The sequence below is a fragment of the Rhinoderma darwinii genome, chromosome 7 (genome assembly GCF_050947455.1).
Source record: "Rhinoderma darwinii isolate aRhiDar2 chromosome 7, aRhiDar2.hap1, whole genome shotgun sequence".
In the NCBI taxonomy this organism is placed as follows: Eukaryota; Metazoa; Chordata; class Amphibia; order Anura; family Rhinodermatidae; genus Rhinoderma; species Rhinoderma darwinii.
The window spans coordinates 109,533,281-109,549,702 of NC_134693.1; the positions used below are offsets into that span (position 1 = coordinate 109,533,281).

Below are 16,422 nucleotides of genomic sequence, written 5' to 3' on the forward strand. Positions count from 1 at the left end.
CGGTGCAAGGAAGGGCGGTGTACCGCAGCGCCCTCATTAGGGTTAACCGCCCTTCCTTGCGCCGTTACGCCGACTCACCAGTATATAGAAGTGCTTGAGAAAGGTCTATGCTTGGACCGAAACTTTGCACCCTGGTATGAGAAATGAAAGATTTTTACCTGCAAATTTACCCCTACTGCATAATACTTTCCACAGTACTTGTGTTTTATGCACAAATTGTGATAAATGTTCTCATATATATTGCGCCAACATATATTGTCAGATTGCCATCACTCATGCCAATCCTTGTCCTTAATGGGGCTCGCAATTGAATCTCTCTATGGGCTCATTCACACAGCAATATCATGTGCACTTATCATACAGTGGTGCGCAGACTGTATAACAGGTTTGCTTTACTGAACCATATTGCACTCCATGTGGTGCCTCCATAAGGTATCGTATTCCATACCAGAAACAATGCAATCCTTCAAGAGTAGTATACATCCGTAATACGGAATACTGTATTTATGCCACGATGTGTGATAAAAAAGCTGTTTGGACTTATAGAATTCCTTGGGCACCATATTTGGGATTCATGTGACACAGATCCCAAATATGGCCTTCTACGTGATCATGATCATTTTGGCGCATCTCGCTACACGTTAGCCACTTTTCTTTTCATTATACCACCTCTTAGTTGACACAGTATTTTGCAACATTTTGGCGCACATCGTCACATGTAAGCCACGCCCCTTTCGGATGACCCACTTTTAGTGAGTCACAAACATATGTTAAATAATAAAGTTGTCTAAATTGATTTGCGTCAAAAAAGCGCAATTTATGCCAGAATTCTGGTGCCCCAGTATGTATTGGAGCGTGGGAGGAAACTTGAGTACCCGGCGAAAGTCAAGCAGGGGAACAACTTACAAACTTCATGCATATGTTGCCCCAGTTAAATTTGTGGTCAGGATCCCAGAACTTCAGGGTAACATTGTGGGACGGGTGGAAGAACATACGACCAAAGCAGCCAATCACATTGTTATGGACAACTGCTTAATTTTTCCTATTTATTTATTTTTGTAAATATTTACAAAAATTAATATATTCCTGTAAATATATATTTTTTTTTATTAAATCAATGTTGTTTTGTGATTTTAAGCACTTTTTGATTGACTTTTTTGTTTTTGACTTTTTACCATATAGCTTCTGTGTATACGGTATACATAGATGTTGTTACGATACATGGGTATGTGGACCCACTAGGCCGCACCGCCGCAGCGGAGCAGCAGCTGGCCAAACAGTCCTAGTACAAGAGTACATTAGATAGTCCAGACAGTTGTGGAGGCTTAGGCACAGATACACTTGAAGGCAGATGATGCCACACGTGGCGGATTATAGCAGGCGTGACAGATGACACAACACGACTCCAACTCTCTAAGGCTCAGGAGCAAACACAGCACGGGACACAGGATACAGGTAACAGGACACGGGAACAATGGGAACAGGATAACACTAAGGAACCATTTTCTAAGACTAACATGGGTAAACACAACAATGCTCAGGCAAGGAGTGGAAGGGCAAAGCCCTTTTTATAGTCCAGGGTGATCATGGGCTAATTGGTGATTTCCTATGGGACACAGCAGAGCGGAGCAGAAGTGAGTGCTGGCATCTCCTAGGAGGGAGACGCCGGCCACCACTCTCAAGTCCATGGCCGCAGCCGTTGAGGGGTAAGTCAGAACGATGGTCCGCGGTCGTGGACGTTACAGATGTGGTATCGTTCTCTCTCAGCTGATTCCGTCAGTTCAGCTGAACTGACTGCTTGGCTGAGAGCAGGTCATGTGTGTCTCTGACACACAGGATCCACCTAATATCGATCACATCTAAGTTGATCGGTGCCGCGTTTATGTATACACGATACATAAAGGCTGTATGGTATAAAGTTAAACACTATTTTAATAAAAGTCAATTCAAAAAGGGCTTAAAATAACAAAAAACATTGATTCAATAAAAACAACACTCAAAGGTGTATATAGTCTTTAATTATTCTTCAAAATTAAATAGTATATTTATATTGCAGTAAATGTGTGTACATCAGTTAATCAACAAACGTCTCCTATACAGGAGCTGTCTTAAAATTTATCAATTTGCCAGAATTATTATAAACCAAAATAAAACTTTATATTTTACGTCCATTTGGATGAAGGAACATTCTGATAATAATCCAAAGGACTAAGAGCCATGTCAAATGCCCTGCAAACCCACCAGTCAAGAGTTTTACAAGATCCTATGGTCAACTGAGAAGGGTCTGTAGCCTGTTGACTGCTCTGTAGGACAGCCTCAGTAAATAAAATCTGAAATTTCGCACAGTCCTACAGGTTATTACTACAATGTACTCTCGGCTAATAAAGAGAGCGAATCTGATAACACTTAGGCTGGGTTCACACGTGGCGGAATTTCACTTAAATTCCGCTGCGGACACTCCGCAGCGTTAATCCGCAGCGGAGCCGTTTGTCCATTGACTTTCACTTTAATTTAGCAGTGTTCATTTAGACGATGCGTAAAATTCCGCTGCGGAGCATAGGCTGCGGAGCGGAATTTGGTGTCCGCAGCATGCTCTGTCTGTTGCGGAGCAGTGGCGGACTCATGGCGGAATTTCTCCATTGACTTCAATGGAGATTCTAATTTCCGCAATGAAGTCCGCAGCTGTCGTGCACATGTTATGTGTGCTGCGGATGCGTCTTGCTTTTTTAACTTGACATTTCTTCATTCTGGCTGGACCTATGTATTTCTAGGTCTACAGCCAGACTGAGGAAGTCAATGGGGCTCCCGTAATGACGGGAGCATTGCTAGGAGACGTCTGTAAATAGTCACTGTCCAGGGTGCTGAAAGAGTTAAGCGATCGGCAGTAACTGTTTCTGCACCCGGGACAGTGACTACCGATCACAATATAGAGCAACCTGTCAAAAAAATAGAAGTTCATACTTACCGAGAACTCCCTGCTTCTGTCTCCAGTCCGGCCTCCCAGGATGACGTTTCAGTCTAAGTGACGGCTGCAGCCAATCACAGGCCAAGCACAGGCTGCAGCGGTCACATGGACTGGCGCGTCATCCAGGGAGGTCGGGCTGGATGCCGAAAGAGGGACGCGTCACCAAGACAACGGCCGGTAAGTATGAAATTCGTTTACTTTCACTAGGGAAAGTGCTGTCCCTTCTCTCTATCCTGCACTGATAGGGAGAAGGGAAGCACTTTTCCCGCAGTCCGCAGCAGCTAGTCCGCATCAATTTTCTGCACATTTTGTGCAGATCCGCAGCAGAATCTGCAACGCAGATTCTGTGCGGCATTGATGCGGACAGTTGCGGAGGAAATCCGCCACGTGTGGTCATGCCCTTATATCATTTCATCATCGAAATCTCATTCATATTGGGAAAAGTCCAGTAATAACCTGCAATTGCCCCGCAGTCCTGTCAGCAGACCAGATATTAATGGAAGATTCAGACCGAAGTAACGTATTACCTTTAAAATATTGCTTTAGTCAAGGGTTTTTATATAAATGTTTGACCCTGTTCTTATTGAATTAGTACGATTTTTATAGCATTCAGTGTCTCTTGCCAGGTGGCACTGCCAGTCCTCTTGCTGTTTCGTCCTGTCACACAAACTGCAGAATTTAAAAAGGTCAGCAGAGAACTATTTCTCATTTCCTGTGGTTCGACTAAATTGCTCTTATGTGAAGTTTTATGTCACAGTTTAGTCTCATTTTAAAGATCAGCTTTATATTTCATAGAAAAAATACATATCCCATATGTCAGGCAGATTGCAGTGAACATTTACTGTCTGAAGGATATGGTAAAAAAAAAATAATCTCAGGTAATGTACCTAACAAAACTGAGGAACAACAGAGCAAAGTGCATTGTTTCTCTGTGAACTTCATTTCACAGCTCAATACCCTTAGACCGCAGATGATCAGATATTCACAGCATGCCAAGCGCCAACAAATGTGAGTGGAGCTGGCACTGGCAGAAGTAATACTTTGTGATGACTGTGGGGGGCAGTGCGCCTAGAGGCAAACGCAGTAATTATATTTTGCACAATAAATCATGCTCGCAGTACAGTTAAGCGTTTGTTTCTTTATGAATTGCTGTATTGCGTAATATATTTGGATTATTCCAGATGGATCGAATAAACGGGGAAGTTAAATCATAGTCTGTGTGAGGTTTACACAATTGGGGCCCCATACAGCTTGGTAAACAGGAATATAGAACTATCTAAGGGGATACGGTCCAGTTTTATTGCACGGATTTCTGTATACTGTATATTTTGTTTCAGTCTTATATACTGTAAGATGCATATGTGATAATAATGACAACAATCTTTCGCACTTGTTTGACTTAATTTTGTGATAATGTGACTCATATGAACTGTATTTTCATTACTCTGTATACTCAGTTAGGCCCCATGAACATGACCGTGCCCGCAATCACGGCCCGCAAGCACGGCCGGCCGCTGACTGACAGCCCCATTTTCGGGCTGTGCTCCCATACAAAGTATGGGAGCACGGCCCGCAAAATGCGAAAGAACGGACATGTTCCATAATTCCCGGAACATTTCCACGGCACGGACACCCTTCCGTAGTGCTACGGAAAGGTGTCAGTGTTCAATGAAAGTCAATGGCTCCGTTTTTGCGGACCGCAATTGCGGTCCGCAAAAACGGAGTTTTTTTACGGTCGTGTGCATGGGGCCTCATACAAACATGTGCTGAAGTGCAAATATACTGTTAACCAATGGGAAATAGGATTTTACTATAAAATATATATAGTATATATCACCAGAAGGCCTGGCTCTATGTGTGCTAAGTACTTATGTACTGAGCTCTGTAACCACAGGCTCTCCCATGACTAGTAATATGAGGTGTGTTACACTGTAGTCATCGCAGAAAGCGTCAGACTGGTAAGAGACTGGGCAACAGAATGACTGGACAGGAGTAGGCGAAGAACAAAAACCTCAGCCAATTAATATAAAAAGAATGAGTTTGTACATCACTGTACAGCTATAAATAGACAGCAACCATCTATAAATAGAATTGGTTCATCCGCCCTCTGTACACGGAACTGATCGTATAAAAGTCTGTCGCATTCTGTAGAGTTCTCTCGCTTATAAAGGATTGGAGCATTTTATTCCTATTTATTTTGTTGACACTGGAGCTATACTTTAACTTTTGTTGCATGACATGTTTTAGGTGTTGTCACATTCGGGGCATGAAAACCCTACGGAAAAAAATCCCAATCTAACTTACTTTTCACTGCATGCTTTAAGTGGGTGTGTTGTGGTGTTTGTCCTTACTTTGGTCAGTTCACACATTGGGTAAATACTGCGGATTTTCCGCAACGGAATTCGTTGTGGAAAATCCGCAACAAATACAGTAGCAGCAAAGTGGATGAGGTAAAACAAATCTCATCCACACTCTGCGTAAATACGGAGCGGAAAAAACGCTCAGAAATTGACCTGCGGTGCGGAATTGTATTCCGCAGCATATCAATTGTATTTGCGTAAACGCTGCTGATTTGGCCAGGTTTTTCTCCATTGAATTCAATGGGGAGGTAAAACCCACAACAAATGGCAGTTGTTGCGTTTTTTTGAGGCGAGTTCGCAGCGATTCCGCTGCAAATGACGCAACACAGATTCCTGGGTAAGTATAAGATATTATTTTTTTCTGTGTGTCTTCCTCCAGGGCAGCCTCCTGGGATGACGTTTCATCCGATGTTACCGCTGCAGCCAATCACAGGCTGTAGCGGCGGTCACATAGGATGAAACGTCATCCGAAGAGGCCAGCCTCGATGACGTCAGAGGGCCGACCTCCTGGGATGACGCTTCATTCCATGTGACCGCCGCTGCAGCCAATCATAGGCTGCAGCGGTCTCCTGGGATGAAACGTCATTGCTCCAGTTTTGCAGCGAAGTGCTCCAGTTTTCCACAGCAGACAATCCGAGCGAAAAACTGCACCACAGTTTGGTGTGGTTTTTCGCCTGGAATTTCCTGCGGCGCAAATGGTGGATACGCTGCGTGCCTTTCCGCATCGTCTCCGTCCCGTGTAAACTCAGCCCTATACTGCTCATCTCACAGCATGCACTTTCACAGAATAAAGCAAGAGAGAAGCTGCAGCTGCAGTGCCTCCTCCGCCTGCCTGTTTTTTATATTAGGGTATGTGCACACGACAACGCCAAAAACGTCTGCAATTACATAGCAGTTTTCAGGAGAAAACAGCTCCTGAATTTCAGACGTTTTTACAAGTGCACGCGTTTTTCACGGCTTCTTTTTCGGATGTAATAATAGCTGTTTTTCATTGAAGTCAATGAAAAACGGCTCCAATTACGTCCCAAGAAGTGTCCTGCACTTCTTTGACGCGGCCGTAATTTTACGCGCCATCTTTTGACAGCGATGCGTAAAATGACAGCTCGTCTGCACAGAACATCGTAAGACCCATTGAAAGCAATGGGCAGATGTTTGCCGACGTATTTGAGCTGTCTTTTCAGGCTTAATTCGAAGCGTAAAACGCCTCCATTACACCTGGAAATAAGTCGTGTAAACATACCCTTACTGTATTACTGCAGATGGATTTTGGACAGACTCAAATTGCATGTGTCGCCACTACCTCATGCCATTACACGACATCGATTATTGTGTAATTCTCACCTTAGAGTGTTAGGCCTTGTTTACACAGGGTTTTTTTGACTAAAAAAACGCGTTGGAAAAGCGTCCGAAATCGCCCATTACTGATTTCAATGGGAGCCGGAGGCGTTTTTTTCCCCAGGCGGCTTTTAGCCACTCGCGGGAAAACAAAGTGGAATGTCCTTTCTTACCGCGGGTTCCGCCTCTGACCTCCCATTGAAATCAATAGGAGGCAAAAAAAACCTGCGGCGCTAGTTTACGAGCGTTTTTTGCCGCCGATCTTTTCATTAGCTTCATGGCTGCGGGTGAAAAACACGGTGAAAAATGTTGTGAAAACCGCAGCAGAAAAAGCCTAGGCAGGTCAAAATTTGCCTCAAAGTTCCTGAAGGAATTCTGAGGCAGATTTTTTCTGCCTGCAAAAAAACTCTGTGTGAACAAGGCCTTAAAGGAAAAAAAAAATTCACCACTGGAGAAAGCATAACCATTATATTGTACAGTTAAACTTTACCAGTTTAGTAACGTTTTCTGGAAGAAAATCAATATATTCTGTAGCTTTATTGTGACTAAAGAATTAAATATTTCCGTGAAGTTTTCATCATCAGGCTCTGTGAATCCCCCGGCACTTCAGCTCTGAAGTGAGAATTCAGCCAAGAGGAGAAACATAAATCTGAGCTGCTTCTCTGAAAAATTCAAAGCCTCCTAGACCTACAATCATTTTCCAGGCTGGCATTTAATATCTTTGTCATTATAAGCACAAGGCAGTGCAGACCAGAAGACCTCTTCCTCTCTTTTTATATCCTTTTCCATAAAAAGATTATGAAAAAGAAAACTGGAATGTCTGTATTAATATAGGCCTTGGGTGTCTCCCAACCAGCTGTATTATAGTGGTTCTCGGAAGTACATAGGTTTAGCTGAGGCTCTGCACAAGGCCTTGAGACCTACTTTGGCATTTCCTTATGTAATCTCTATTACAATTCAAACCTTGAGTACTGATCTCAACATTGGTTGGGGGACAATGAAATATTTACTTTAAAGGGGTGTTCCAGTCCTAAGAAATTGATGGCCTATCCTCGTGGGGGTCCAACTTCTGACACCGCCGCAGTTCAGCTGTATTGAAGCTGTGCTGGGGGTCGAATCCTCACCGATCAGGTATTGATGGGCTATCCTGAGGATAGGCCTTCCATTTCTCATGACTGGAAAACCTATTTAACCTTTTCCACTGATATAAGATATATCTGTTTTGAGTATGTATTGAATGTTGGACTCTTAGTCAGGGTTGGCCTGGCCCACCAGAGTACCAGAGGATACTTAGGTGGGCCCAGGCTCTAACATAACAGTGGACCCTAATAATCCAGCAGAAGCCAAGCCCGTTTGGAGCTGGTTTTGGAGCCCATCACTTGCCACTAGGATCTTTTTCGCATGGGATGATTCACAAATATTCTATTAGACCTTTTTGAAGATATATGTCCTGTGTATGCAACACTAACAACAGAGTTTACAATGTAATTAAAAGTGAACTTTTTTTTTCTGCCAGTAGGTGGAGGCGGGTTAAGGTAAATTTGGGTATGGGGATTATGGATATTTTTTGTATGCTAGATACATTTTCTACTTTAAATAAATAGAGAATCTAAACATGCACATGTTCTGTACAGTTGGAGAGTGGGCCCAAAAAAAAAACCCAGTCCGACACCGCTTTTGTTTTTCATATACCCGTAATTAAAATAGCATTTATGTTGCCAAATTTCTGACAATGGTAATAAAAATTTAAATTTGTTTAATTCTTAAATAGATACAAAATAAATAGGAAAAATGATGATGTATCAGTGATGCCAGTAGGGTGTGTAGAGGAAGATACAAACCAATAGTCATAATGGGACTACTGATGGTGATGGTTTATGCGCCACATCCTTGCCATCCTGGGACAGCCCTGGTTTGCTTTCCCTTCCCATATCTTGTAGAAGAGCGGTGTGACCATCAAAAAATATTTCTTAAATAAATGCTTTCATGGGTGATGCTTTAATCCACTTTCGTTATTGAAAGTTTTGACTCTGCATGCTTAAAATGCACAATTTTTTATTTGTGTAGCTATAGGAAATGCAGATGTAGCAGATGCACTAAGAGCCTGGTCCAGGACGGGGCCCAAAACCACCTCTGCATTATAAATGGCACTTGGTAGGTGGAAGCAGAGCGCCTCCAAACATCTGCCCATTGATTTCAATGGGAAAAATGGCGTTCTGTTCCGACGGGCTGTTTTTTTACGCGGCCATTTTTCAATACGGCCTCGTAAGGAAACGGCCGCGAAAAAGAATTGTGAACATATCCTTATAGTCGCAACTTCATTTGGTCATTTGGTGAAAAATGAATAAGGATGTCTGTAGTCATACGGTGAATAAATGCTTTCAGACAATTCTTTTTATATTTCTTGTTATTGTTCCACTTCTAGAATGGTCTCCCACCTAGAACCCTTACCTGCTAAAAAAAATACACCTAGATCTCTGCCCTGGAATACTTTAAAGGGAATGTGTTGCGAGTTTTTTTTTTTTGTTTTTTTTTAAATTGAACAGTTAGTGTAAAAATGATTAAACATTGTTCTAATTATTTACTTTTTTTCACTAGTCAGGAAATATTATAAATTAGATTCTAATTTATAACACTTCCCAGTGCTGGTCACTAGATGGAGCAATTCCCAAAATTGCAGCATTGCATGTGGTAAAGCAGCCACATTGCTTTATGCTGCAAAATTTGAGAAAACTCACTCGCTCTAGTGAGCTCTCAGAATCCCCCCCTCCTTTATCCTGGCTAGTGCCGGGAGAAACGAGGGGATTGAACGGTCAAACCTCCTACACTGTGTGTCGGCATTTTTTGAGCTAACACACAGTGTAGTAGGTTTACATACACTAGTAAACACACAGTAAAACACGAACATACATAGAAATAACTTACCTGCTCCAGTCGCCGCCGCCCCCTCCGGTCCGTCCGCTCCGTCTGCTACCGCCGCTCCAAGTGCACAAGTCCGGAAGCCGCGACCGGAAGTAGTAATCTTACTGTCCGGCCGCGACTTCCGGTCTACAGGAAAATGGCCCCGGACCACACAGACGGCGTACAGCATAGTGAATGGAACGGGCCCCGTTCGCATTCACTATGGGACTGTAGCTGCCGTATTCCATGTCTGTATGTGTCGTTAATCGACACATACAGAAATGGAAAAAAAAATGGCAGCCCCCATAGGGAAGAAAAAGTTCAAAAATAAAAAAAAGTAAAACACAAACACACAAATAAATATAAAAGTTTTTAATAAAACACTAAAATCAAACTGATGTAAAAAAATTTTTTTTCGTGACACTGTTCCTTTAAGGACACTTATATTAAATGATGTATGGCAGTGACCTCAGCTGGTTACAATGGGCACCCCCTGACAGCTTTTTTCTTCTCCTCTGCATTAACATTGGGGTGATTGTGTCCTAGAAGTGCGACCAACTCCTGGGAGGTGGAAACACACTATGGAAAGGGGTTGTTTTTGGCATTGCTGTGTTTATAACATGGTTTTTTTTATATTATCATTATTATTATTGTGCATTTGAAAGGGCCCAACACTTTTTTTTTTTTACGTTTTCTTGTGATTTAGCCACAAAAAAATAAAAAAGATAATTTTTTTCATAGAGGTTCCTTTAAGACACGGACAGTAGAAACTTTGATCAGTTGGTTATGTGATCAGTCAGTACTTTGACCTCAGGATAAGACTGACACTAATGTCTCCTAACACACCCCATACATGCCTGCGTTCCGTTTCTATGCATGCAGGTTGTTTTGCTTCGAGCTGGATGAAAGCGAGGTACTTTACTGCAGGTAACAGGTGAGATCTGTAAATATTATCTGCTTGTTCTTTGTTGACTAGGTGTGAGTAACCAAGTGTATCCAAGTATATCAGATTATTATAAAGCCTTCTTAGGATTGTTTTATGTACTGTATGAAAAAAAAAATCTTTCTTGGGGTTACCTGGACTTATGGTTATTTCTCCATTTTTCCTGTCTAGTGTTGAAGGAGAGGTCCCTGGAAGTGAAACAGGTGCTTCTTTAGACGGCTCATCCGGTTACCACCAAGGAGCAATAACGCATAGCTCATCTATAAGCCCCGACCAATACGACCATCCTTCATACGGGATATATTCTGTGTCACCTGGACAGCGGTCACGAAGGCCAAAACTACAGCATTCCACATCTATCCTCCGCAAGCAGGCTGAGGAGGAAGCTATTAAACGCTCCAGATCACTCTCCGAGAGCTATGAATTGTCTTCAGACTTGCAGGACAAGCAGGTGACACTTTCTTTATATGTGTTTCTATATACAAAAGACATCAGGGTTAAGAGTTCTCCTGTTTTATGTAAACAAAGCTTAATAATTAGAGAATAAATGTTTCAAGATCTCTGCTTGCTGTCAGTGGATAAAAACAGTCTTGGTTACATCCAGGGGCTGTACATCCATACAAACCTAGCCCCAGCTGAGAGGTGGATACATTTGTATCAAGTTTGTGTAACTCTCTGAGACATTTTATCTACACTGATACATTGTAGCAAACTATTAATTCAGGAGAGAGATTTGTGCTCCTGCTGCTTATTGCGCACACAGAATTGTCTTGACTGGATACAATTGTATCCACCTCTGCTGTGAGAAGCGTCAGGTCCATATGGGTTTTCAGGCTTTGAATGCAAGTAAGAATATTCCTATTCACTGACAGCAAATGGATATCTTGAAATGGTATATAATTAAAACACAACATATGTTAGAAAGTTGCACTAATTTTGATTTTACAATAATAATTAAGCTTAATTTACGTGATATCATTAGGTTATTTGACAGGGGACATTGTCTACATATGTAGTTTTATGACATGACAAATTGGGGGTTATGCATTAATGCAATTTTCATGCATGTCCCCCAGTATTTCTATGTATTAATTGCATAGTTTTTCTTTATATCGTAAATAAAATTTTCATCAGTGTTTTTTTTATTATGGTAATCTGACCGCACTAGTGGCACATTTCCCAGACTTTTTAATATAAGTAGTGGGATTTATTACACACTCTTCCGCACCAGGCAATGATACTGTAATATTGTTTTTGAAAATAGAATTATGTCTATTCTGCAATATATTACTCTGCTTTGAGCATTATCATGTACATAATATGTTATGTCACCTTTACATAGTGTAGTTATGAGAATATGCCTGTTCAGTTCACTAGTAACTAATAATCAGGAATCTAAAATAAACAGGAGTCTAAATTATTCTGAGTAACAGGGCAGCTCACAACGTGGCTAAATCCAATGTAATAATCGAAACCTACATTAGAGGTATGACGTTTTCGAAAAATAAAACGTATAGACTGTAAGAGATACTTTCTGCACTAATCAGTTTTCAAGATCTCTGCTTCGTGTCATTCAATGAGAAACTTTATTGTTTACTTCTGGTAAATAAAAATCTGTCCTGGTCATGTGATGATTACACAGGTGCATGGTTTGTTACAGTACGAGTTCGTGCACACAGCAGAGCCCTGTGCAGAGAAGCTTCTTCAGCAGTGCACAGGGGGTCTACGGCTTCTCAGTACAGAGCCTTAGGGCATGCCCAGACGTGGCGGATTTCTTCCGCCACTGTCCGCATCAATGGCGCACAGAATCTGCGTTGCAGATTCTGTTGAGGCTTTGGCTAAAATTGGCATTAAATTGATGCGGACTAGCCGTTGCGTATTGAGGGGAAGAGGGCTTCCCTTCTCTCTATCAGTGCAGGATAGAGAGAAGGGACAGCCCTTTCCCTAGTAAAAGTAAAAAGAAATTCATACTTACCCGGCCGTTGTCTTGGTGACGCGTCCCTCTTTCGCCATCCAGCCCGACCTCCCTGGATGACGCGGCAGTCCATGTGACCACTGCAGCCTGTGATTGGCTGCAGCCGTCACTTGGACTGAAACGTCATCCTGTGAGGCCGGACTGGAGGAAGAAGCAGGGAGTTCTCGGTAAGTATGAACTTCTATTTTTTTTACAGGTTGATGTATATTGGGATCGGTAGGCACTGTCCAGGGTGCTGAAACAGTTACTGCCGATCGTTTAACTCTTTCAGCACCCTGGACAGTGACTATTTACTGACGTCGCCTAGCAACGCTCCCGTAATTACGGGTGCACACACGTAGTCACCCGTAATTATGCGTGCACACACGTAGTCACCCGTAATTACGGGAGCCCCATTGACTTCCTCAGTTTGGCTGTAGACCTAGAAATACATAGGTCCAGCCAGAATGAAGAAATGTCATGTTAGTAAAACCAATACGCTCCGCAGCACACATAACATGTACATAACATCTGCGGACTTCATCGCGAAATTTTGACTCTCCATTGAAGTCAATGGAGAAATTCCGCAATGAGTCCGCAACAAGTCCGTTACACATCCGCAACAACCATTGTATGCTGCGGACACCAAATTCCGCGCCGCAGCCTATGCTACGCAGCGGACTTGTCCGCAACGTGTAAACGAACACAACTAAAAAGCTGTGGAAGGCAATGGAGAAACGTGTACGCTGCGGATTTCCGCTGCAGACTGTCCGCAGCGGAATTCCATAGCAATTCCGCTACGTGTGGTCGTGCCCTTACAGCCTCTGTGCACTGACGTGTAGTGTACGTTGGACTCCGTATGTACGAAGATATTCCCCTCATTATACAATGAATAAGCTTTATTTGCTGAAACCAGAATACATCTTTAATAAACATTGGCTTAATTAAAAAAAATTCTGTGTCTGTTACAATATCATGATATTCACTTTTTTTCTGTTTTTCTTTTTTAAGGTGGAAATGCTTGAGCGCAAATATGGAGGCCGTCTCATAACCAGACATGCTGCACGCACTATCCAAACTGCCTTCCGGCAATATCAGATGAACAAGAATTTCGAGAGGCTTCGAAGTTCCATGTCAGAAAACCGCATGTCAAGACGGATTGTATTGTCCAATATGAGAATGCAGTTCTCTTTTGAAGGACCTGAGAAAGTCCATAGTTCCTATTTTGAAGGAAAGCAGTTGTCTCTGTCAAACGATGGCCCTAAACTAGGGCACCGTATTGGGCAATCTGATTGTGGGGATCTTGGTGAGCAGACATCACTACAATCTCCTGCTGCGTCTAGTGATTTTGCTGATGCTATAACAGAACTAGAAGATGCTTTCTCCAGACAAGTCAAGTCCCTTGCAGAATCTATCGATGATGCTTTAAATTGTCGTAGTTTACATGCGGATGAAATCCAAGCACCTGAACAAGTTAGAAGTCGGGAATTAGAAAGAAGTAGCCAGATTAAGCCAGCACATAATCTTGATCACAAGAAACTTGATGAAATGACGGCATCATATAGTGATGTTACCCTCTATATTGACGAGGAAGAACTTTCTCCTCCTCTTCCTCTTTCTCAGTCTGTGGACAGGCCGTCCAGCACAGAGTCTGACTTAAGACACAGATCAATGAACTCTTCTCAAGAGTACTGGTCCATGACTCATAAGGATGATAAGTTGGATACAGATACCAGCTGTCGGAGCACCCCATCACTGGAGTGCCAGGATCATCGGTCAAGAATAGACCATCTCCCGTTACTTACCATTGAGCCACCTAGTGACAGTTCAGTAGACCTTAGCGATCGTTCTGAACGAGGATCTGTAAAAAGGCAGAATGTGTTTGAAAGAGGGATTCATAGTCAACAAGGAAGTCCCAAACATATTTCACATATTGCTACCAAAATAATCCCTAGGGAAGATGAACAAAGCCGCCACCGGCCAAGGCCTATTGATGCACAGTTGATAATTAACGGCACTGTAAACCGACAGAGTAAATCTGAGTCGGATTATTCAGATGGCGATAATGACAGCATAAATAGCACTTCTAATTCCAATGATACTATAAACTGCAGCTCAGAGTCTTCAAGAGACAGTATCCGGGAGCAGACCCTGAGCAAACAGACGTACCACAAAGAGACGCGCAATAGCTGGGATTCACCTGCATTTAGTAATGATGTCATCAGGAAAAGACATTACAGGATTGGGCTGAATCTCTTCAATAAGTAAGTACAATCTGAACACTGAAATTATCTAAACACTTAAAGGAACACTCCAGGCAGCCTTAACATGATTAAATACGATTTAAAGGAACACTCCAGGCAGCCTTAACATGATTAAATACGATTTAAAGGAACACTCCAGGCAGCATTAACATGATTAAATACGATTTAAAGGAACACTCCAGGCAGCATTAACATGATTAAATACGATTTAAAGGAACACTCCAGGCAGCATTAACATGATTAAATACGATTTAAAGGAACACTCCAGGCAGCATTAACATGATTAAATACGATTTAAAGGAACACTCTAGGAAAACTCATTAGTGTATTAAGCCGAATGCAGACTGGAGGGTGAAAGTGGCTGTCACAGAAATTCAAAGAACACAAAAACAGAATCCCTGTGTCATGCAGCTCCTGTACTAGGCATAACACAGTGAATACATTTTGCTTAGAGTGTTCCTTAAATGCTTGTTAAAGGGGTTCTGTAGGGTTTACAATTTTATTTTATTCAGCACCTGAAGTGCTGCAACTTTTTAACTATCAACAAGTTATGAGACAAGGGACATTGACAGAGAACTATCATGTTCACGCAATGGTCCTCAGATATGTCCTGACTGGCTCCTGCAAACTCTGGGGTGCGTTTATCAAACACTATGCGCCTGTTTTCTGGAGTAGATAGTTGCAAGTTCTACAAAAATGTGATTTATTTTTTTGTGCAAACATTTTGCAGCATTTCATATTTTTGCCACTTTAAAAAAAAAAAAGAAAAAAGGAGAGCGCGGGGCATAGTGGGAGGGGCAAGGCCACCAGCTCTATAAATTTACTATAATTTATGCTAATAGCTGCCATAAATTTGACTTTATGGCGCGCGGATGGCTAGAGATGCGCCTAATTTATTAAGGGACGTGCACCTCTTAATAAATTACACGCATCTTACTCCAGCATTTTTGAGATTAAGACTGACAAATAAAACGCCAATTTTAAAAAATACCTGCCATTATGTACTTATATGCGTGAACCATAGTAACTCAATGTTTATATGTATGTTCACAGAAAAGACTATGTGAACAATGAGATCATGTGCTCCGAACAACTATTGTTCAAAGGTTTCTGTGCTTTTTACACGGCTTATTCAGAGCATGCAGAGCGTGTCACCATCTTGGATACAAGGGGCAATGTTGCCATGTGATCTTAGCCTGTATTTGTTGATCAATCAAAAAATAACAACATCAAATAAATATGAATAAAATATCAGAGAGTTCTGTTGTCTCTACAAAAAATAATATAATCTTCTTAAATTTGGTTAAAGTTGTTGTTTTCCACCATTTTTTACTTGCACAGTGCCACTTCCAGCCCCATGCTATGCAGATATTGATTTGCAGATCTCTGCAGATCGCATGATCGGGAGCAGCATAGCTCCTCCTCTTATATAATATTCTGCCTGGAGATCAGATACCATGTTCAACGTGACAGTTTTCCATCAAAATGTGATAGCACATCTGATTATTTGTATTGTAAGAACGATTGTGATCATTTATATGGAACTGCGTATTGTGTATCTAATGAGTACATAGTTTCCTTACATGTGTACAATATTAGTTTTAAATGGGTTGTAACTTATTAGATATAAATGCCTGCTTTCTTCTAAAAAAAAGAATCACACCTGTCCGTAGGTTGTGTGTGTGGTATTGCAGCTCAGT

At 41.9% G+C, this 16,422-nt stretch overlaps 1 protein-coding gene across 11 annotated transcripts in view; it reads left to right on the forward strand.

The window, feature by feature from the left end:
- Positions 1–16,422, forward strand: part of IQSEC1 (IQ motif and Sec7 domain ArfGEF 1) — a 725,681-nt gene that overhangs the window by 650,974 nt on the left and 58,285 nt on the right. For all 11 annotated transcript variants that reach the window (XM_075833821.1, XM_075833822.1, XM_075833824.1 and 8 more), the window contains 2 exons: positions 10,676–10,955; positions 13,470–14,722. In XM_075833821.1, coding sequence (XP_075689936.1) covers positions 10,676–10,955; positions 13,470–14,722 — 1,533 coding nt within the window. The remainder of the gene's footprint in view (positions 1–10,675; positions 10,956–13,469; positions 14,723–16,422) is intronic.